The sequence below is a fragment of the Lagopus leucura genome, unplaced genomic scaffold (genome assembly GCF_019238085.1).
Source record: "Lagopus leucura isolate 7727_CA_CO unplaced genomic scaffold, USGS_WTPT01 Super-Scaffold_73, whole genome shotgun sequence".
Lineage (NCBI taxonomy): Eukaryota > Metazoa > Chordata > Aves > Galliformes > Phasianidae > Lagopus > Lagopus leucura.
Window position 1 is genome coordinate 85,577,348 of NW_024962252.1, and position 22,986 is coordinate 85,600,333.

The following is a 22,986-nucleotide window of genomic DNA, read 5'->3' on the forward strand; positions in this document are numbered from 1 at the left end:
ACGTGATCGCGCAGGGCGCCGCCGCCGCCGCCGCCGCCGAGAACCGGCCGTAGCCCGGGCAAGAATCGCTTGTCTCCTCTGGGCCCCGCCGCTCCCGGCAGAAGGGTCCCGGGTGAGTATCGGGGTTCCCGCAGGTCTCCCTCCCTTCGTCAGCCGCTAGCGAAAGCGGCGGTGGGGCTTTTACGGCGCGGGCCCGCTGTCGGAACGTGCGGCCTGGCCGGCCCTACGCCTCCGGTGTCGTTGGGGCGGTGAACAATGAGCGGGGCTCTGCCGGCGGGCCGCCGTGCTGCCGGGGGGCGGTGCCCAGGGCACTCCATTATCTGACCGAACGCATCTCGTGTGGGGCCGGGCAGCGAGCCCGGCCTGCCCGCGCTGGGAACGGCTGGGTGAGCCGCGAGGTAAGCAGCAAGCAGCTGGGCAGGCACAAAGAGGTCGCGGACAAGGAACTTTCTGGTCCCCCCGTAAGGCCTGGGCTCTAGGATACGCGGCAGGATGTTCTTTTTCAGCAGGCCTCTTGGGTTTTGGCTAAGCTGCACAGCGTATTAGAATAGGGAGTTTACAGCCCCCAAAAGGATCATAGGGTGGTTCAGGTTAGAGAGGTTCCAAGGGGGTTTGCAGTCCAACAGCGGCTGTGGGGTCAGAGCAGGACGCTCAGGGCTTCGTCCTGTTACATCCTGAAAACCTGTAACCCATATCCTTTAATGTCATGCGTCCACATATTTTTAACACCTCCAATATAATGATGTCAATGAATTGAGATACAGCTGCGTAACAGTTAGATCAACACAGTGGAATGGTGATACATGAGATGTAATGACAAAGGGACTAGTGCAATGGTGGTAACTAGTGTTACGAAGGAAAGATATTCAGTGGTCTCTAAAGATCCAGGCTTACAGGAAAAAACTCCACAAGGGAGGGATCTCCAACCAGAGATCCTTCCCCCAGGGCAGTCAGCCCTTAAATGGGGTGTAAGAGGGGTCCACCCTTCCAGCTGAATTGCCTTCACCTGTGCTTCCAGGGCTGACTGTCCTTTCTCCAGGTGCTCAATCAGTAGCTTAGGCCATGACTCAACAGTTTCTATACAACCTGTAAATATGGGAGATATTTAACCTTGCACAGGCAGTAACAATTGTTTTGAATAAGAAAGTATGCAGTAATATAGAACAAAGGTATAGCTTTTTTTGCTCTCATAGAAAATAGTTACCTCATAGAAAATAGGTTTTCCAAGAGAATGAAATTCTAAAACGAAGTGTATGGGTGGCAAAGGCTCAATCTTTCAAATGGAAAAAATAATACTTAGTATAATTGTATATGTAAGTTTTCAAATTATTTTATTTTCTGATTGTTTGCACTTGAAATGCATTTTTGTGAACTGAGAAATGCCTCAGCTGTATGTGTTCTTATAGCTGCTTGTTTCTTTCCATGCTTCAGATTTGGTGTGAACAACATTACAGGAGGAAAATGACACACTGGTTTCATCGCAATCCTTTGAAGGCTACAGCTCCTGTTCAGTTCAATTATTATGGGGTAGCTACCACTCCAGCTTCATCTAAGATTTGCAAGTAAGTGTGCTTGTAATCAACTTCAGCCTGTCTCTGTTTGGAGGATGTTTTTAAAAGTAATGGTTGTTTTCCTAATTTTGTTCTGAAGATAACTAGAGGTAGTGTGTAGGCTGAGAGACAATGAAATACTGATAGCACTGAACAAAGAACAAATTATCCAATTTTCAAGTTTCTTAGTGTATAGCAAGACCTATTGTAATAATATAGAGGCAAAAGACTAAACGTTTCTTTGTCTTTCTGGTGACTGGGCATTCCTCTGCAAAAGATTACTCTGTAAGTGAATAAGACATAAATGTTCTTTTGTAGTCAGGAATATAAGGAAAAGAAATCACACTTTATTTTGCAGATCTATTCTTATCTCTTCATACGCTCACCCCGTTCTTATAATGATGAATGCTCCTACTTGTTACTGTTCTTTCTTCCATTTGCACCTAACCTCTTGGTAGATAAAGGAATATTCATTTTAGTCTGTGATAAAACTTACAGATAATCATTGATTTATTTGCTGTTATTCAATGCTATCTGTCCATAATGGATTGTGCTTTTAAAAAGAAAATCAACCTTACATATCCAGAGGTGAAAGGAAGATTTTTTTCTTTTAATTTATTGGCATCTTCCTTTCAGAGTACCTTTCCTTGTGCTAAGGTAGCTGACTTGAATGCTTATTTTAATTTCCTTAGCCAAAAGAGCGGTGGTAACGTGGATGGGTTCAACAGCACATTCTTTGGTAGAGCTTCTTAGTTTTCTTTTCTTCTTTTTTCCCTTTCCTGTAGTGATTTGAGGTTATCTCGGACACGACTGCTGGAGCTGTTTACAGACTTGAGCTGTAATCCAGAGATGATGAAGAATGCAACTGACTTGTACTTTTCGCTCTTGCAAGGTAGGAACGTGCAGAACTGCTAATAAATCAAGTATGTTGTTTGAGTTTTAATAATGCTTCTCTGAACACGTGTTGAACTAGTCTTATATGAAACTCTGCCCTTCTCAGGAAGGAGAGTATTTTCGTGGGCTCTGTGCTTGATGCCAGTCACAGACACTTGCTAGACCCTCTCTGCAAGTTTCAGTGTCCTTTTGCACTCTGAGTAGAAAGCTTTGGTTGTCTTATCCTCTTGCTTTTATCTTCATTATGCTTCCTGTTGGAGGAGAAAGTGTCATTTCTTACACTGTGAATTGCTTCTGAAGTATAAATTGAATCTATGGTTTAGTTAATAAGTCACTCTTCAGTGTAAACTCCTGGTTTATCTAATGCTAGGTAGTAGAACTTGTTCCAAACTTATGTTTCTGCTCTTTATCTTAGGTATGTCCCTGGGTTCTTATTTTCAGTAGTTGCTATATTCCCTTGAAGCCCTCCTTCTGTCAGTATTTCAATAACTCTCTCTTAGCAACGGTTTTTGAAAACTCTCAGACAAGTTACTTAGGATCGAATTTATAGGAATCAGATGATTGATGAAAACTCAGTTATCCTTCAGTCTGTGGAAAGGGAAGCAGCTCAAGTTGGTGTAGTTTCCTCAGTCTCTTGAGTGGTGTAAGTTAATGAAACATTCTAGATAAAAGCAAGATAACAAAGTTACTGCATGTAAAATTTAGAGTTTCTTCAGGAAAACATGTTTTGTCACTAAAATTTCTTGTATATAAAAAAAGTATTTTCTTTCCCTATAAATCTCTGACAGAAGCTAGAATTAATTGTAGCCCAAATAGCTGCTGTTGCAATTCTTGAGTTCTTAAAATCTGTAAGACCTGACCAGAGCTGAGTTAGTGTCTCCTGCCTGGGATTTCCTGCTAGCATCTGAACATCCATGATGAGCTCTGTACGGTAACTGTTGAGTCATGGCCTGAACCACTGATTGGGCACCAGGGAAAGGATCCTGTCAGCCCCGAGAGCACAGGTGAAGGCAATTCAGCTGTGTGATTGGATGGGATGAAGCCTGGCTGCACCTCTCTTAGATCCCTCTTTAAGGGCTGACTGCCCCTGGGGAAGGATCTCTGGTTGGAGATCCCTCCTTGGTTAAACTTTCCCCTGCAAACCTGGAACCTTTTGATACGGGTGAGCAATGTTCTTCCCTTCCTTTATAGCACCTGCCTGTTGTGCCAGTCCTTTTGTCATCACATCTTTATTGTAACCCTTTCCTGTTGTCTTGATCTGTCCAATTGCTACAAGGTCAATCTCACTGATGCCTGCTTTCTGGGCAGTTGCATGTACAGAAGCAATTTCTTGTAGCCCAGGAGACAGGGTAGCTGGTGATTACGTAAATCCATCCTTGTAAGTCCTTTTCTCTTTCCCTGTAAACCAGACAGCTTTTCCTCGACCTTACTTATCATTGTTACAGTAGCAGGGAGCAGCCATAAGCATCCTGTACTCAACTCAGTCAAACTTCAGCTAGTCACCATATGGTATGTGCAAGGTTTTTTCTTGAGCTGTGAAGACTTGCTGGGTTGAAGACCTGCAACCTTACCTAATGAAAGATGCCCTTGCCCGCAGTATAGATGATATTTTAAAGATCTCCAACCCAAACCATTCCCTGATTCTGTAAGCTGGTAACCTGGTGTGCAAAGATTTTCTTCTGGTAGCCAGCTTTTATTTTTCAAGTCTTATTCTCCAGATACTGAAGAATAGAAGTCTCAGGAGGTACTTTGCATTTTGAGCAGTACAGCAATAAACATTCCTTTATCTATATTCTCACCAATTCCTGTTCTTTCGTTACTACTTTTCAATCTTTATTTTGAAATTGGCTGTCAGTAGTGTTTTGTTTAAATTATTTTATTTTATTGTATAGGTTTTATCCTTTCACTGGATGACTCTTCCCAAGAATGCAAACTGCGATATATTCAGAATTTCAAGTGGACAGACACATTGCAGGGACATGTTCCATGGTATGATGCTTTTATGGTTGCGTGGTATGCAGTTATTTTCTTTTGGTCTACTACCTGTGTGTACATATGACAGCACAGATGAATTAAAATTTGAACATGTAACAGAACTTTGGACACAAAGTAGTTTCCAACAATTTGTTGTTTTGCATTTTTTCTAATTGCCAAACTGTGATAGATGTTCTGAAGCATCTGTTGGCTTTATGTAGAGGCATGGTAGTGCTTGTTAATGATAAAGTACCCCACTGTTTTTTAGTTTGTAAACAAACTATAATCTGCAGTTGGCTAACGCAGTGCAAAAAGGAACCTGAGTATGAAAGCATGGTTTACTGCAATTTAAAACTTTTTCATTTGGCACCACTGTCTTCTAAATTTTTTTATTGATGTCCAGATGATGAGCAAGGTCTGACTTCTGTTCTTTTCCTCTGAAACTCCTAGTATATATACTCCTAGTGCAAACAGAGCAGCTGTTTTAAGTAGGAATGTAGGTCTAGAGAGAACCTTCTGGATTACTCAATCATCTCTTGATACCATAGGCAATTGTGCTGTATAACTATGCTTACAAATCTGTCATGCTTTTTTCACTTCCTCAAAGCTTCTATTACCTTGTCTGCTGGTCAGAGTTTTGTCATGGATATAAACATCTGTTCTGGTGCCAGCATTACTCTTCTCACCTTCACACCTTTCTCTTTAATGATTAGTACCTAAACTGCATTGAATTTAGGATTGCAAGTTGCAGTCTTTTCAAAGGCCATGTTGAGGGTGGAGACACTGGCACAGGTTGCCCAGAGAGGTTTTGAATGCTTCCTCCCTGGAGGCATTCAAGACCAGGCTGGATGGGGCTGTGAGCAACCTGATCTTGAGGGAGGTATCCCTGCCTATAGCAGGGGGCTGGAAATAGATGGTTTTAAAGGTCCCAAACCGTTCTGTGATTCTATGATTCTGTGTTTTTTAGCTTTGGAAACTTCCTCCCAGTTGTGCATGCCAGTTGACTGAAGTTATATAAATACTTGCAATAACATTCACTGGAGAGAGATATAATAGATTCTGACTTAGCAGCTACAACTTTTAAAGAAGACATTCCAGAGCAAGGCTTTCCACAAAATGTGCAATTAAAAAAAGAAAAAAAAAAAAAAAAAGAAAAAATGTCAGCCACACCCAAAACTAAACAAATCTCAAGTTACTGTTTTAAAATAAAAGTTCCTGAGTGGTATGGGTAGGCATCTGAACATGGGAAGTTAAAATTATGAACTCTTAAGGGGAATAAGTAAAAAACTGAAATGTCTTCTGGGCAGTTCAGCAAGTAGAAATGTCTGAATGGGAAATTGTTGGCTTGTGGAGAGGAATACCTTCCTCTGCTGAAAACTATCAGCGGAGAGAGTTTGTCAGAACAAAATGGGAAACGTTGAATTGTTTGAGGGGGTTGTTCTCTCTTATTTTTCTCTCTTTAGTGCCCAGCAGGATGCAGTATTTGAGCTGGTTTCCATGGCTTTTAATGTAGCTCTGTGGTACACAAAATATGCATCAAGACTCGCTGGAAAAGAAGAGTAAGTGTTTTTCTTTTCTTAGTTATTGTATTGCAGCAATATTCCAGCAAAAATCAGTAGGTTCAGAATTTTGCTATAGTTCATGTGCGGTGGAGACAGGAGGAGTTCAAGGATATTGTTAATCTTCATTCGCGTGCCTTTAACATCAAATGCTTTTCAGTCCCTTCTTCTTTTGATGGACAAATAGCATTGATATCATTAGGCTATGGCATAGAGAAAGTGTCAATTCTGTGTAAACCCCTCATCCTTCCTGCTCTACATTCCTAACTACAAAGTTCAGATTCTTAAAATCACTGCTCTGCTGACTCTCAGCCCCACAGATTTTTAATGCTTTGTCTTTTAACACTAAGGCTCCCTTCTACTTAAATGTCCTGTATTTCTTTTTCTTTCTGTTCCTTTTTCAAGTGAGTTATATTTGATATTTTTTTAAAAATGTCTGAGCACTATACAAAGCTCTTTGGTATGAGAGTAGTGCAGCACTGGGGAAAGTTACAGGGGCCTCTCCATTTAAGTTTCAAGATTCAGCTAGACAAAGCCATAGCAAGCCTCATCAGCTGTTGGCTGTAATCCTGTTCCAAAACTGGAGGTGACACTAAATGACACTTAGTTCCTTTCCAACTAAAATGTCAATGATTCATTCTATGTTTTGTCCTTTCTTAGTATAACAGAAGATGAAGCAAAAGATGTTCACAGAAGCCTGAAGATAGCAGCTGGGATTTTTAAGCATTTGAAGGTAAAAAAAAACTGTCTTTGTCAGTTCTTTGAGTACTTTTTGTTTTAGAAAAGCCTTTGCTTTTCTGATGAGGTTACAGAGTAAGCAAATATCTCAGACTGCCTGGATGATTCAGGGAAGAGAATGTGTTGATGTATTTTGCTGTTGCTCAGTCCCTTTTTCACAATGGAAGAGTAGTCAGTCTGTGTATCCATCAGTGCCTGCAACAGTGCAGCCAGGTGGTTTGGGGCCTTCACTGCGTGTTCTATCATTTTAAGATTAGAGGGTGTGCTTTGCATTGACAACGGTGTTATTGAGCCTAAACTGACTTAGAAGCTTGCTTTCTACTTAGGAATGTCATATTCCAAAATTGATCACACCTGTGGAAAAAGGAAGAGATTTGGAACCTCGACTTATAGATTCTTACATCATCCAGTGCCAAGCTGAAGCTCAAGAAGGTATCTTCAAATATACTTGCTTACCGGGGGTGGGAAGTGACAGCCTTTGTCTGTGGGTTTCTGTGATGTCGTGCAAAGTCTGTTTTGCAGCAGTGCTGGTTTTTTTTCCTTCTACTGAAGTTCTTTGTCTTAGTGAGGTGGGTTGCTTTTAATGAAGCATAAATTACAAACATAGAGGAAATGTCCCAAATCAGTCTGATACTACAAATTTAATTTAGAAGAACTTATGTGCAACATTGCTTCCCTTTTTTTTCCTCATCTTTTATGCAGTCTCCTCTGTGCTTGCCTGACATAAATTCCCTTTTTTATAAATTGTCCTTTTTCTTTAAAATATTTGCAGTTCATTGCTTAGTCTTTAGACTAACAGTTTTTCCAGCTTTCCCATTAGCTTGCTGTTGGTCTGTTTCTTGAACAGACCATCTTCATCCTACAGCTTGAACATAATATTTGTTTTCTGCTCATATAGGAGTTTTAAACTCCTAAATGCTAAATGCCTCCACTAACTTGGAGTGATGTTTTCAATTAGTCTTTATACCATAGTGTGGGGTTCTTTTTCAGTGACAATTGCTCGGGCTATTGAGCTGAAACACAATCCAGGTCTAATAGCTGCCCTTGCTTACGAGACGGCTAACTTCTACCAAAAAGCTGGTAAGTGTCTTGTTTTGTATCCTTAGTGACTGGATGTATGTGTTATTGCCAGCAGATGTGCTTCAACTGCTTGTTAATTGCAAAATTAATGCTATTTCTCAGTGGATATGCTTCGTGTATTTAGTTTTCTATTTAGTGCCTTTATGGCTTCAGGTAGTGCTGTAACAAACGCGTTCTGTTAAGACCTTTTGTTTTTGGCATAATCTTTTTCTGTAGTTAGTGGTGGGGAAGTGAACTATGTTGAGCTGTCTTTGGGCAGTGAAGCATGATGCAGGCAGGCAAACCAGTAGTGGATTAATTGTGTACATCTGCACAGATGAGCAGGCTGATCTGCGGCTTTGTGAGGACGAATTGCGAAAGTGCAAATGTCTGTGAGTTGATATGCGAGGGAGAATACTGTAATGTATGTAGGTACCTGTAGGTCACTTTGTGAAATTGACCTAGGAGCCAACTTTGAAGTGCTGCCTAAAGATTCTTAGTAAAATTAACTTTCCAAGCTCAGTGGGCAGCTCTTTCAGGGATTCTAGGAATAACTGCATGATAGCTCAGTAAACTGCATGCTTCTGTTTTTCTCGTAGCTTCTCTGTGCTTCTGCAGGAATAATTTATGTCGTTGATTTCCAGCCACTTTGTAGTTTAAGGTCTGTTGCTAAGTTTGAGTTCTGATCTCTGAGTAGGGCTAGGGGGTATTTCCTTTTTGAAAATGTTTCAAACTACAACTTTACATGCATATTTTCAGATCAAACATTATCCAGTTTGGATCCAACCTATGCAGGTAAATGGAGGAAGTACTTAAACTTGAAGTCCTGTTTCTATATGGCTTACGTAAGTATTTTGTTGATGTAATTCACGTTTTTAATGTTGTCTGTGGGCTGGATTGAGAGTGGGATTTGCATATTGCCTTGACTTTATTTCCATGCTGTGAAGAGACACTATGCAGTGTTGGTCGCATTTAAAGTGTTTTTGCTGAGCCAGGTGAAATTTCCTCACTGTGGAGTTTATTGTGACATTTGAAGCAGATCAGATTGAGTGTAGTATTAGTTTTCCATTATATGTATCAAAATCTGATTCTAGGCATAATTCAGAGCTGCTTATCTTTTCTGAAAGTCCTGAGGGAAACTGCATCAAATGTGAAGTGCCATTCCAAGTACTGTCCTTTTTGACATGCCTGATCTGTTAGTATAGTAGCACTGAGATCATCAGCTGCTCAATGTGCTGGTGATTTCCTGTAGCATGTCACAGCACATGATCTGGTTGCAGAGTTGGAATCAAAAGTTTTGAGAGTCTTTGTAAACTTACTGGAGTTCCCTCTCACTCACGTATGGGGTTTAATGCTGCATACTGACACAGTGAAACGGAGATTTGAATTAGACTGTACACTATTTGTGGTTTGAAAGCTTCTATGAAGCTCCAGGGTTCTCCTGGCCAGACTTGAGACATCTTGCTTTAGACCCAGCTCAAGAGTTTGTGTTGAATTGTGTTAGTTGTATGGGAACTGCTGAGTCACGGCCTGAACCTCTGATTGATCACCTGAGGTGAGCCATGAGTCAGCCAGAGGAGCACAGGTGAAGGCAAATCACCTGTGCTGCCAGAAGGGGTTGAGCCTGGCTCCAGCCCTCCTAGACCTATTTAAGAGCTGGCTGCCAGTGGGGAAGGCTCTTGTCTGGAGTTTGCCTCTGCTGGAGTTTTGTGAGTGAGCCCAGGATAGGGGTAAGCCTTCCATTTATTCTCTTTTGTTATCATAGTCTATCTAACTCGTTTATTTTGTGATTGTAACATCCTAATATTCTTTGGTTATACAGTTAGTCAAAGTAAATGTACTTACTCATTAGTGAGTGCTGCTTTGCCTTACATTCCCAAATTGTCAGCTGTCTGCAGGGAATGGCAGCTTCAAAGACAGCCAACTTGATGTAAGTAAGGACAGAAGTGAATTGATATGGGAAGTGCCTGGTGACGCTGATAACAATTTTGTCCTCTCTCATTAGGCTTACTGCTACCATGGTCAAACTTTACTGGCCAGTGATAAGTGTGGAGAAGCAATTAGATCTCTTCAAGAATCAGAAAAATGTAAGTTGACTGAGACTGGATTATAGGATCTGATAGCATGTCCCCTTTATTTTTCTATATTGTGGGGTGTTTTCTTTCTTATAAACTTAAGCTTTTATCTTTTACCTGGCTAAAATCCAGCATACAAATTCAGAGATACTTTTTGTACTGTATCATGTAGAGCAGGTGGCTTTTTCTTTTGTATCCCAGTGGCCTGCACTGCTTAACTTTACCACAACGTGTAAAAATGCTCAAATAAACCAATAAAAACTTTTAAAAATAGTCAAAAAAGTAGAGTAAGAACAAGCTAAATTGGATTACTTGTGGTAAAACAGATACTGAGTTTTTTATTGTGCCTGCTGTTCAGAGAAGAGTGCTTCTTTTCCAACTCCATATTAAGTATTGTTTATTTTTTAATGTCTGCTCTGTATGGATACCTTCCTATCCTTGTTCTCTACGATGTTGCACAGTTTTCAAGCTTACTGTCACATTTTGCCCCAAAAGTAAGAATATTTCCCTGCTTCTCTTTACTCAAAAAACTTTTTTTTTTTTTTTTTTCTTTTCTGTTCTTAGTCATTTTTTGGATGCAGTAAATCTTGGCTGGAAGTGCTGCCTTTTAGTTTATTTTTGTTTCTGAGAAGCAAGAAGACTGAATGGAGTCTGGTGTTTCTTAAAGCTCAAGCAGTGCAGATCAGAACTGTCATTTAACAGACTTGTGTAACTGATTTTTATTACATTTCTTTCTTGCTCAGTTTTTGCTAAGGCTGAGGCACTGTGCAAAGAGTATGGAGAAACCAAAGGACCTGGGACTACTGCCAAACCTTCTGGACATCTCTTCTTTAGGAAGTTAGGAACTTTGATTAAGAACACACTTGAAAAATGCCAGAGAGAGAATGGATTCATGTAAGTAATTTGGGATTGGTGCAGTACTCTGTACGGCCTGTTAATATCTTATCTGCTGTTTTTTGCTGATGTTCTTCAGGATACAATAGTAAATGTTATTTCCCAATACTTATACTGTGATAGAGTGTAAGATGTAACTTGCAGAATTGCAGTTTTCTTTGATTTATTTTTTTTTTTTCCTCCTTCCAGACTATGTGGGTCTGTGCTACCACTCTGGCTGTGTAGGTTGGACTGACATACTGGCAAGGTTAAGCTGTTTCCTTCCTTTGTTCCACAGCCACTTCGTTCCTTTTCCTTCTGCACAGGAGAAGGTCCTGTGCAGTTGCTGTGTTGCTTTAGTGCCCTCTTCCCTGGTGATGGGATCTAGTAGACAGAAGAGAACAGAGGGGAAATTGATGAGACTGGTGTCTGATTCTGATTTGCTAGTGGGAAGATGAAACAGCCCTGCCTTCCATGAGGAGTATACTTCAGGTATTAGGAGCTTGAGAAGTCTAATTAATACCATCAGTAAAACTCTGTGAGCTCACGCTCCTTTCAAGAAAGATTTTGGTAATGGTTTAAAATAGTAGGATTAGTTTGGCTTTAGAATTATCTTGATGACTTCTTTCTCCCTTTCTCTCCTCTTATAAATATAGTATTCTACAGCTGGCTCATTCCCCTTTTCACAGTATTTGAACACCAGTGTGGTAGGAGAATTGACTAACCAAAAAGGATTGTCAAATGTGCCAAACTGAACTGCAAATAGGAAAGGAAACTAGATACTCAGGAGCTGTTGGGGGTGATATACCTGCCACAGAGCCTGCCACAGCACAGGAACTGAGGTAGCACATAGCAGTGATGGTCAGTTTTCAGCTATTATTAGTTTTCTGTGGGTAGTTTTATACCCTCATTCAGGCTTTGCATTCTGTCAAGTCTTTGTGGGTGTTGCAGTGTTGCTGCTAATATGCAGTGTAGCACACTAGGGTTGGTCTTGCAGTAGTGGAGAAAAAGAGCTGCTGCCTTCGTTTTTCTTGGGAAATATTTTCAGATTTTTTTAACATCTTTCTGGATGAAAGATGCTCTTCTCATTGAAGTGCTGGGAATGATGGGTGCGAAGAAGGAAAGAACCCACCTGGCTCTTTGGGGATGAACAATACCAAGAAGGAATTGCTTTTGTTGCAAATCTTGCTGACAGTGCATGCTGGATGATGCCTTCATGAAACAGAATGAGTGTAGTGCTGTGAAAACCTGAATTGTTTTTCTTTAGTATTGCAAATGAAACTTTCAGAGAGAATGTGTTGTTTTCAATATGTTGCTGTATTCTATTACAGCTATTTTCAGAAGGTGCCTGCAGAGGCTCCCCAGCTGGAATTGAAAGCAAACTATGGCTTAGTAGAGCCTGTTCCTTTTGAATTTCCTGCCTTGAATGCACACTGGACTCCTGAAACACTTGCTGCATTTGATCTCACCAAGAGACCAAAGGATGACACTGTAAGATAATCTTATATATATATTTTTTCCCATTATCTTTATTTTGTCTATAATAAATTACTATTTTAGTCTTGTATAATGTTTCCCACCTCAGTAGGAAAAGACTTAGATGCATGGCTACCACCTGAGCTTATGAGTTTCCCCTGTGCAAGGAGGCGAGTTGGTTAATCCCTCTGCCACACTACCGGCTACTGGAGAATAGGGGTTATGTTTTTTGAAGTTCTGAATGAAAAGAAATTCTCTAATGTATGTAAGATGCTGAGATAATATGGCAGAGAATGCTATAGAGTGATCCTTTTAAGAAAATGATTCATTGAAAGATGCTGAAACAATCAGTATTTGGTTTTCTTCCCTTGTCTTTGCTCAAAGTCTTTAGCCTTAAAAAGAGGGAGAGCTGTTAGATGAGGGTGTGTAAGTTGGTGCTGCTTGAATGCTGTGGAGACCCAGCGGTTTGTACTTGTGGTTTTTCTTTTTCTTGTTTGCAGGCTAAACCAAAACCAGATGAAGAAGTAAAGCCTCTGAAGGAACCAGATATAAAGCCTCAAAAAGACAGTGGATGCCAGATTTCTTAAGTGCCATAGGTGCTTTGAATTCACTTTAAAACTGTATTAATTGGACTCTGGGGCTTTTATTCCTGATCTCCCTTTTTCTGGTTCTTCTTTTTTAATTTAGAAGACTAATATGGTTTACTTTTGTTAGTATGCATCTATCTTGCTTAAGAATGTGACGCATTTCTAGCAGTTTATTTATATCTGACTTTTTTTTTTTGCTTTAGTGGGGTATCATAGAATGAATGGGCTTAAATGTTCCTATTGTGCCTCTAGAGAGTTTCTTTTTGTGGGTTTCTATCCACAAGTAGCAAAGGAAATATCACGATTGTAATGCTTGAGGATTTTCCATTAAAGTATATGCTGTATAATGTCACAATCTGCAAACAGAAGTTTGCAAGAGCAGTTATATTTATTCAGGTTTTTCATACAGGCTTAGCATCTTGCCATGTTATAATTTACTTAATTGCAGTGAGTGAAGAAAATATAGGTTTGTATTTAACGCTCCGGTGGTATTTCACAGGACTTGGAAAACCTGAAGTTTTGCATAATTGGAGCACAATGTATATTCTTCTGAAACTATGAGCCTCTGTTCTTTCCTTTCTAGATTAAGGTTCTTGTATAAGAATTTGTGGTGAGGCACTTTAGCTTGTCTGTCCTTAAATTAAAATCCTTTATTATCACATTGTACGTGAAAGTAATGCAGCAAGTAATAAGTAAATACTTGAAAGTGATGCATTGCAACATCATACATTCATAACTTTTGAATTTTTAAAGTGCTGGTAACTTTGAAAGCTGCAGATATTTGAAATCTCCTGACACTAGAAAAGCTCAGTTTGAATTTATGAAGCTGTAATGCATAAGGTAGTAGAATGGTAACTAAGATGGTGTGTTTCCATTCAGGTAATGTCTAAAAGAAGCTGTTAAGATAACAGGTCAGATTAGGTGAATTGCTGAAAGAACAGCTGGGAAACCAAGCTCTAGATTTCCTTTATGCTGTGTGAAAACAGTGCTGTATGTCAGTTTTTGTGGCAGTGCACTGAAATCAGCTCCTTTTGAAGAGATTTTGCTGAAAGCCAAGCTCAGTCAAGACTGAGAAAGTATTTTGCAGAACTTGCTTTTTCTGTATCTGCTTACTGTGGAAAATGTGATAGCATTCTTTAGTACTGAGCACTCAACACCACCCATGTCAACAAAACTTTCCAATTTGTTGTAAGAGGAAAAAAAAAATACAGTGCATGTATTGAAGTGAGAGCCTTGCAGTCTCTAGATACTAGTTACTGCATTTCACTCTACCTGAGAAGGAAATTGAGCTTGAGAATGTTCCCGTTTCAGGAAAACATGATGGCATGTGCACTTAACACGACGTGTGCTGTAAAAATGTTCTTTGCATCGCACTGTCTGGATTGGTTCTCTTTCCACTGTGGTATAATTCAGTATTTTTTTTTTTTATTTTCAACATTCCATTGGACCAGTGAAGCTTAGTTTGTAGAGCTGGAGCACAGCTCCTTGATGGCCTATGGATCTAAAACCTTTTGATAAGGTTAGTGTGAGCCCCAAGACTCTTCCCATGGTAATGGACCAAAGTGCAGAATTCACTGCTGTAAAGGCAAAGAGGATCTAATATTGGCTATGGTGGTGAATCAAATGCAGAATTTGCACCTTCTGTTGATGGATTTTTCTTTTAGCCAGGTCTGTGCACAAAAATAATCATAAAATTAACTGAGTTGCTGCTTTGGAAGAAGTTTCATATCTTTAAGGACTTATGTGGGTAGAGAATAGTAACCATCAAGAAGAATTTACGTCCAAAATAGGTCCATTTCCTTCTAATGCTGCAGAATTAGTTGGGGTATATTTTATGAAGAGTTATTCAGATCTGTTTGTAACAGAAAGTAATCTGTTTGTAACTTGATTGGCTAAGTTTTTAGATGTCTTGCATTGTTAAAAAAAAAAAAAAAACCAGCTTAAATTTTGCCAAAATGGAGTGTGGAGCTATTTTGCCAGAACAGATTTTTAATCCTTCTACAAAGCTTATTACAGCTGTAGTCATCTGCATTTGCTTAGCCTGCTCCCTTTAAGGATCAAGATGCAGTAAACTCCATTTCAAAATCGTGAATTTTTGTAGTTGCTCATTGTTCTTAAGAGGTCTCTGTGTGTCAATATTTATATCTCCCAGCCCAATCAGTTTTCTTTTTAGACAGACTGTATTCCATTTTTTTCCTTCTCCCCTCCCTCTCCATCTGCTACGCTCTGTGGCACAGACTTACCTTTGTCTGCTAATGCACATGTAGATGCCAGGACTCGTTTCCAGTGAGGCTTTGACCATGGGTGTATTTCAGTGTATGAATATCTTGAACAAATCATGACTAAATCATTCCCAAACAACTGCTTAGGGAAGATTATTTTAAGGACTTGTAATTCTTAATTCCCTGGACGTTTTCTTCAACCAAGTGGTTTGTTTGAATCAAGCTCGTTGTAAATAGTTCAGAGCATAAGCAAGTGGGTTGTGTCAGATGATGGCATTACTTAAGCCTAGCCATGAAACTTCTTATGCCATAGCTGTTTCGGTAAATATGATGTAGTAGCTTAAAAATAGACTAATGGAACAAACTAAGTCACTTAACATGTGTTGCTTTTCAAGACAAACTTTGTTTACTCGTAGTTAAAATCCTATGGTGAACTTTGGATAGTTTTGCCCAAGAATAAGGAACTGGAGACTGCTTAGTGTGCAAAGTATAGAGTGTGGCCAGCTGGTGAGCAGTTTTCCCTTTGGTTTTGTTGGATGGTGGCAAGAATTACTGTAAATAATATATAGATTGCCTGTTGAATGTGCTCAAGAATACAGGTGAATTGACTGAGAGTTTGGGAAATTCAGAAACTTAGCAGCTGTGTTCCTTCAATTACGATTTCCTTTTGTAATTTTTAAGAGTGAGGTATTTTGAGAGATGACCTTTTAGTATTCTTTTGCTGTAAGAGCCTGCTTGTGTGGCCTCTCTCTGGTTTAGAAGCTCTGCTGATTAAACCTTCAAATGGTGTTGGTGTAAATAGTCTTTATAAACTTGTGCTCGGTCTGAGATAGGACAAAACTGCAACTGAATAAAATACTGAGTGCTGGGCCCTCTACTTCATTCTTTTAAAATGTATTGATTGTCTTTAATCTTGTATAAATCAAACTATTGAGCTATTTGTAAGATTTATATCTAAATATCTCTGATACACTTCTTCCATGTTCCATGTTTCTGGGTTGAGAGTAGTTAGTCTCACATACTGGGTGGAGGTTCCTGGAACTAGGGGACTGCATTTGGCCCTTGGATGCTGATGCCCAACTCCCTTCAATAGAGAAGTTTTGCCTGTCAGCCTAGGGATAATATTTGATCACCTGATGGTTCAGCATGAATAAGTGGTGTGTCTGTAATGATAATGCTGGTTCATAGTATAAGCAAGAAAACAGATACCTGTATCTGCGTAGGATATAGTCACCTTTGCACTTTAGAATTTCTGATCTTACAATTTTAGTACAATACCATATGATTGTAAATATTCCTTCCTGTCCTTTTGATTTGGTTGCACTGATTTCACTACTGTGCTATGGATACGATTTTTATGAGAAGCATTACTAAAATGTATTTTTAATTGTCTATGTGTAAAATAAACTCATGAAGCTTATCTCTGTCTTCAGTATTCAGGGAACACAAGAGGAGGCAGTAATCCCTCTGTGTTCCATGTGAATTCAGAGTAGCTGAAAGTTTCTCTATATTGGCTGAGGGCTGATACATCATTACGCCTTGTCCCCTGCACCTACTATCTAACTCCTATCTACCTTGAGGTTCCAACATTAACTTAACTCCTGTTTGTGTATATTACTTATCCCTGAAAAAATAAACTGAAACCCATATTTAAGGGTCATTGTGTTATCACAGCAGTAGCAGCTGGTGTTGTCAGATGGTCCTCGTAGTGGATATCTGTTTCTAGATTTAGAGTGTGCAAAATGTAGGCTTTTCTGCAGTGGTGGTTGAATTTACTCAAGTCTTTTTCTTCTGGTAATGCTCTGAAGTTGAACAAATGTTACCTAGCAGCTGAGGAGCCCCTGGATCAGCTATTGATGTAGGAAGGCCTACCTCCTTTGGTGGTTGGGCCCTTGTGAATTTCAGTCTATAGGAAACAAACCTGTACTGTGATCAAACCTCAGTTCATCAGAACCAGTTCTGATGAGACTGAACCAAGCAGCATTATTTTATGAAGACAGTCACCATGCCATCTTCAGCTTCATGATTTGTAAATTTGTATGTAACCTCAAGTTTCAGAATATTTAAACAACCTGAATGTGTTTTGTTTTACCACTCAGAACACTAAGTATAGTAGCAAGAAGCAGCATCTATTTTGAATGTCACTTGAATTCGATATGAATGTAATAATTATATAGAGAATACTTTGGTTCTGTAGTATGGCCACAGGGGAGTAACGTGAATTGAGTGCATAGAGAAATTGTAATTATAATGAAGCACCTCATGGCTGTTTGGTTGTTTTTGTTTGTTTGTTTTTAGTATTTAAGCACGATTCTGTGAGCCTGTATGAAGTCCTAGTGCTTACCAAGTCCTGTGAGAGTGCAGGACATTCTGTATCCTCTGGTCAGGGACTTCAGTGCTATGTGGATTGCTGGACACTTCACTACATTGCCAGCAGGTGGCAAATGAATGAGTAACAAATGTATTATTTTCAGAGAATCAGCTGGCTGTTTTAGTTCTCTGTAAACACGTACTGGTGCCTTCCAGCCCCTGAGGGTTTAGCTGGGTTTCTAGAAGAAAGAAGTAGCCTGAGGGAATTAGATGCTGACTGCTATGTAAAGCAGAAAGCCTGCAACTGTCTTTTTTAATGCTTGCCTCAGCAGTAGCAATTGACACGCGCATGTTTTGTGCTTTATTATTTCTCTCTTCTTCTTGCTCTGGTTTCTCTTTTAGCTGTTTTGAATCTAATACAAAGTTTGCAAATAGCCAGAACCCACCCACAGTTCAAATACAAGCAGTCCATGCATCCTGTAGCTTTGGGGTTGGGTTTCCTGATTTCCCACTGGCCCTGCGTTGCTGCTAATGCTACAAGGCAGGTCTGTCTGAACGGAATGGATTCTCTGCAAAATCACTAAACACACAGATTCTAGTGCCAGTTGTTTGTTTATCGTGCATAACACTCCTCTTTTGCATCTATTTTCATGTCATGAGAAGTCCCCAGTAAATTCCTACAGGTGAGCTTCCTTTTTGATTCACTGATGTCAAATATTTTTCCAAAATGTGTCTGCTGGAACCTTTACAGCTCTTGAAGCTTCAGAAGGTAACTCCACACTGAACTTCTGCCAAGAAGAGATTTGGGACGTTACTCTTGTAAAGCACAGCAGTGTTAACTTCACTAATTTGTTTGCTGTTATACTTTTTGTATTCTTCCAGCTCTCATCCAGTAAACAAGTTGCATGTATAAACACTGAAAAATATACTTCTCCCTAGCTGGCTTACAGCAAGAGAAATATAAAGAGTTAACGACACGACACCAGAGTAAGTGCACCAAGTGTTTAAGAGAACAAAATGATGCTGTAAATTACTCATAAGGATTTCCCGGTTTTGATATGAACCAAGGTGGAACTGCAGAACTTCAGCAGTCCTTACTGAGGTTTCTCCTGTTCAACTCCCTTAGACAACCAGGAAAGGAAAATAAATAAATGCATTTAATATGTAATGTTCTTAAATGGTAAGGTCTTGAGTGACACCTGCGAGCTACTGTGTGTCAACCTTCCACTGTCCTGAAATTACATTTCCTGAGATTCTGACCTTTCTCTGTGATGCAGAGTTTTTTGTTGTTTGAGAATAGACTTGTACCCTCAGTATGTACTGCACTAGAGCCATGCTCCCAGTAGATACTGTTTGTTGAGCAGGAGGAGGATACTACTTTCCAGAAGAATGAGGAGGACAGTGAAGTTTCTGATGGAGCAAAATCTCCAAGGATTGTTTATTTTGCAAATGGTGAGACTGTGACATACAGCATGGGAGAGAAGGAGCAGCAGCAGCAGCCTGTTGACCTGGTGAGCCCCCTATAGTTTCTCCAGGAACCAGCAGGGTGTGCCATGGGAATGAAACATAGTTTCTAGACTTTACTGAGCTGAAATACGATGTTCTTACTAACTAGAGACGGGGGAAAAAGTATTTCATAAAAATACTTAAAGCTGATCTCATTTTGGTTTAGTCTTGGAAGAGATTAAAACAGCTTTACTCTCACAAGCACCTCCAGGTGGTGCATCTCAAACACATCTTTCAAAATTCAGGTTTCTGTGCAGCTGTTGCCTATCTTTACTATCCTACCAAAATACACTGTTTGTGGTGGGATTCTATAAATAATATATTAACTGAATCTAACCATGGGCAACAATCTGTGAGAGATGGATTTACACAATGACAGGCTTCTTTGTGAAGTTTCAGATCACTTCATATTACAAGCTAGGTGATGCAGGACTGTGTTTAGTGCAACTTCATGGATGAGCTTCTCTTTAGGTTTTAAAGCTTTCTGCTCTGTAGTCTTTGCTCTCCCGGGGGTCACGTCTCTAGTTTTGGACAGTTTAAATTGCAACCACTTCATTTCTTTGTAAGTTCAGGTTTGTTCTTTTTTGTTCTTGACTTATTTTACCAATGGACTAACTGGAATGCATTTGCTGCTTAAGTGACCTCTGACCTGCTGTAGAAATTTTAAAATGTAAGCATTTTCTTCTGGCCAAATAATGTAATCAATCAACAAATAATTCAGAATAGGCTGCTTGGTATCAGCCTACTGGTCTTTTACAGTAGCCTGAAAGATGTTTTCCTTGTCTCTGGGTACCTAGTGCCTTACTTGTGAGCAAAAGAGCAATTAGAAAATAGTAGGAAAAAACCTGGTTATGACACAGACAGGTAACAACCAGGATATGGTACGTTAGGTTGATTGTGTGCTGCCTTCACATTTAGAGCAGTGTGGCAGAATACACTTGCAGAAGAATCCGAATGGAGTGATTGTAATTAAGGATAGGCCATTTTGTCTGACTCCTGCCCCAGGACAGATCAAATCATTCTTGACAGGCTTGTTAACTTCATTCTCAAAGACTTCTGGTTATTGTTACTGCCTCAGCTCACTTAGTAATTGATTCTGGTGGTTTGAAATGCTTCCACTGAAAATTCTTTATTAACGTAGATCATGCCTTCTACGTTTCAAGCTTCTCTCTTATCCTATCAACAAATCATCCTCTTGTCTTTCATGATCTTTTCCTGTATTTGACTGTTACCATGCCTTCCCTTAGCTTTTCTATCTGTAGACTAAACACCATGCCTCTGCATCTTTCTGCTTTGGTCTTATTTCCTGAGATATTTACTCATTCTTGCTGCCGTCCTCTGGACTTTCTCTCATTTGTCCACATGCTTTTCAAATGTTGTCATGCCCAAAACAGAACAGAAGCCTCCAGCTGGGGCTCACCAAGGCAGAGTAGTGCATAACTGCTACCTAAGCAGCTGTTTCCCATCTTCTCTGTGTACGGAATGATATTTTCAGAAGTTTTCTTACATCCTGGTAGGATTTTTTTCCCCCAGAATGTTTCTTTTGTAGATAATGTTTTGAATTGTATTCCCATTGTTCATGCTCCTTGCAACTGTTTGTAAAAATGTATTCATAGGTACACCTATTGCATCAATCCATCCGTTAGTGAAAGTACCAAGTAGAGATGTCCAAGCCAAAGCCTTGCTCTGTGTATCCCTTTGTGCTAACAGTGAATTATTGGTAGCCAATCCCTGCGTGCTCTTTCACTAAAAAACAACTTTTCTAAGAAAAGTCCAACCCATGGCTGACCCTTTTTATTTGAAGCAACACGATGTTACTTATTGTCATTTCTCTTACATTCACTACGCTTTTTCCTATAGTGAATTTTTGAATGAGCACCACATCGCTATGCATAGCATTATGGCTGCTGCTTAGATTAGTTGTTGTTTATTACTGCATAATGTATTGTAAATTAAAATCATTATTGTTAAACAGCAAAAAGGATCCGAGATGGTGAAATAAGTTATGTAAAAGAGGTACTTACGGCTATACGGAGTGTGAATTCCATCCTCTGTCTTTATGCAACTTGATAGGCTCCAATTACAAGATCCTGCACCACCTGCCCGACCTTAAGATAATTGAATCATTGCTTATTCAAGGGAGCATGGGCTGTTTTCAGTGTCTTTTATACATCTGTGCAGTCTTATTCTATTTACTGTGCTATGCTGAAATGTAATACAGAATGGGACCTTACTATCTCCTCTTGGGTTTATAAAGAGTGGTGGCATGGAAACATCTGAATGCTCTGCATGTGTATGTTTTTATGATACAAAGATGAGTCAAAATTGTCAGCAGTCAGCTAACTTAGAGTGCCCAGCTAAAAAGGTCATGGGACGCTTAGCATGGAACATTGGGGATAGTGTTCCTATTGTGCACTTTTGTAGCAGCTATGTACGGTCAAGGCTTCTGCCCAGGGGCCGTGGGTATTTCAAGCCAGAGCCCAGCAAGCACACATCAGGTACCTATAAACAGTCAAAATTCACATGGGGATTATATGGGAGTTCTAGGTTAGAGGCTGCTGTAGCACCTACCTTTCTCCCTCACCTTCAGGCTGCCTCTACTATACAAACATCTTTTCTTCCTTCGCATCTTCCAGGCCCTTCATGACCTTGGGTGGGGTTCCTATGCACAGCATTATCCTTCACCCTGATGTCCTGGCCCACAGCAAAGGCAGTGCCTGCTCAGTCCCACTGATAATGAGGTGTGACTCATATGGGGAAATACAGGATATACAGTCTCTTTTCCATTATTCAATGTAAATAAAGGATTTAATGAAAAGATGCAGCGAGAAACACTCTGGAACATGTCCAAAGTTTGAATTCTGCCACTCAGCTTTCTTATAACTAAGTTCACTCTAATGTTGTCTTTTCAAATAGTTTAAGTACTCCAGGGGAAAAAAAAAAAAAAAGGAACAACAACAACAAAAAAAACCAACAGTATTTCTGAGGATTGCCCTGTGTGCCTTCCACACATGAATCTTCTCAACAGATTGTGTATTTGAGCATGGGCAGACATTCCCAGGAACAGCAAAAGCTGGACCTGTGACCCCTTCTGTCAGTTCTCAAGGGGCTGAGACACTCTAATTCTCTCACAGTTTATGACTGTTAAGTTGTTTTAATGTGAACTGGAGAAAACCCATTATTTTACTCCTGTCCCTGTTTTCAAGCATTTGGAAGTCCCTTTCTTCCCAATGTGGCACAAAATATCTCAGCACTAACAAAAATAGTGTCTGGTAAGTTTGTGACCTTCATTACTGTTTTAGAATCAGTGTGACCTAAAAGGTATATTAATTAGTAGGTAGTAAGTTGGGTTGGAGTTAAATCTACTGCAGTTTTATGAGATGCAGTTGAGCCCTATAATGGATGAAACTGAAATGAATTTGTTCAGTTGAAACATAGTGTGGATAGCAAGTGCAGTAAATGGGATTGACTACCCCAGAAATGCTGGCCAGCCTTCTGGAAAAAGATTTAAAGGCAGGGATATGACGAAGGTAAATAAAGAGGAGAATCCCAAGTTTTCAATAATATAATAGGCTGCTCCCTGTGTCATCTTGTTTGCTGATCTTTAATGTCCACATGGGTGTGAACACAGCTATACCATTTTCTGCTATTGGATAAAATGCCCTTTGCAAAAAGCCCCTGAGTAGAAGGATGACATTCCAGGTGTTATTTTTCTTTTGTGGGTTTTCAGCATTTGAACTCCTTGGAGGGAAACATGCTGTACTTCATGGACTGAATGAGCCTAAATACAAATATGCAGCAGAGGACTACCATAGAGGATACAGGAGAGGATGTGCTTTATTTAACTTTACTCCTATGCTTTATGCCACAAGAGATGTTCAGGATTGAAACCAGCTTTTAACAATTTATTGTTGGAGTAAATTTGGTTCCGTAATGCAGTTTCAATTAAAGTTATTTGGAAACTTCAGAAGAGTCTGAAGCGTGATTAGTTTGCTATTGCATGCTCCAGTCCTGTATGGTACGTTCTGCAGTTACTGTGTTTAAGCTGGATTTTTGTTGTAAATGCTTCATGAAACTGAACAGGTAAGAAGTTAATACTGCCTTGAGGGGTTTGTTTCCCAGACTGATGAGGTGGGGGGTGATGCAGGTGTGCAGTCAGGTTG

The 22,986-nt window shown here is 39.8% G+C and overlaps 1 protein-coding gene across 4 annotated transcripts; it reads left to right on the forward strand.

Moving 5' to 3' along the window:
* Positions 1-7: 7 nt before the first annotated feature.
* On the forward strand, positions 8-22,790 carry BROX (BRO1 domain and CAAX motif containing). Of its 4 annotated transcripts, XR_006181030.1 has the most exons (14): positions 8-112; positions 1,432-1,562; positions 2,336-2,442; positions 4,337-4,433; positions 5,882-5,977; positions 6,638-6,710; positions 7,042-7,147; positions 7,706-7,795; positions 8,534-8,619; positions 9,780-9,861; positions 10,593-10,743; positions 12,054-12,213; positions 12,699-18,304; positions 18,682-22,790. XR_006181030.1 is itself a non-coding variant. In XM_042882264.1 (13 exons), the coding sequence occupies exons 2-13, from the start codon at positions 1,462-1,464 to the stop codon at positions 12,783-12,785; spliced, it is 1,236 nt and encodes a 411-aa protein (XP_042738198.1). In that variant the 5' UTR covers positions 8-112; positions 1,432-1,461; the 3' UTR covers positions 12,786-22,790. The 4 variants fall into 4 exon arrangements, 3 of the variants coding, with proteins under 3 accessions (XP_042738198.1, XP_042738224.1, XP_042738214.1); XM_042882264.1 differs by having other exon boundaries at positions 12,699-22,790; XM_042882280.1 differs by lacking the exon at positions 8-112 and adding an exon at positions 318-398 and having other exon boundaries at positions 12,699-22,790.
* Positions 22,791-22,986: the final 196 nt, after the last annotated feature.

What these genes read in the sequence shown, in the direction of transcription:
- BROX (XM_042882264.1), top strand. Translation starts at nt 1,462, where the DNA reads ATGACACACTGGTTTCATCGCAATCCTTTGAAGGCTACAGCTCCTGTT. An exon ending in GCTTCATCTAAGATTTGCAA is followed by an intron (nt 1,563 to 2,335) that starts GTAAGTGTGCTT and finishes CCTTTCCTGTAG; the next exon opens with TGATTTGAGGTTATCTCGGA. An exon ending in AGAGACCAAAGGATGACACT is followed by an intron (nt 12,214 to 12,698) that starts GTAAGATAATCT and finishes TCTTGTTTGCAG; the next exon opens with GCTAAACCAAAACCAGATGA.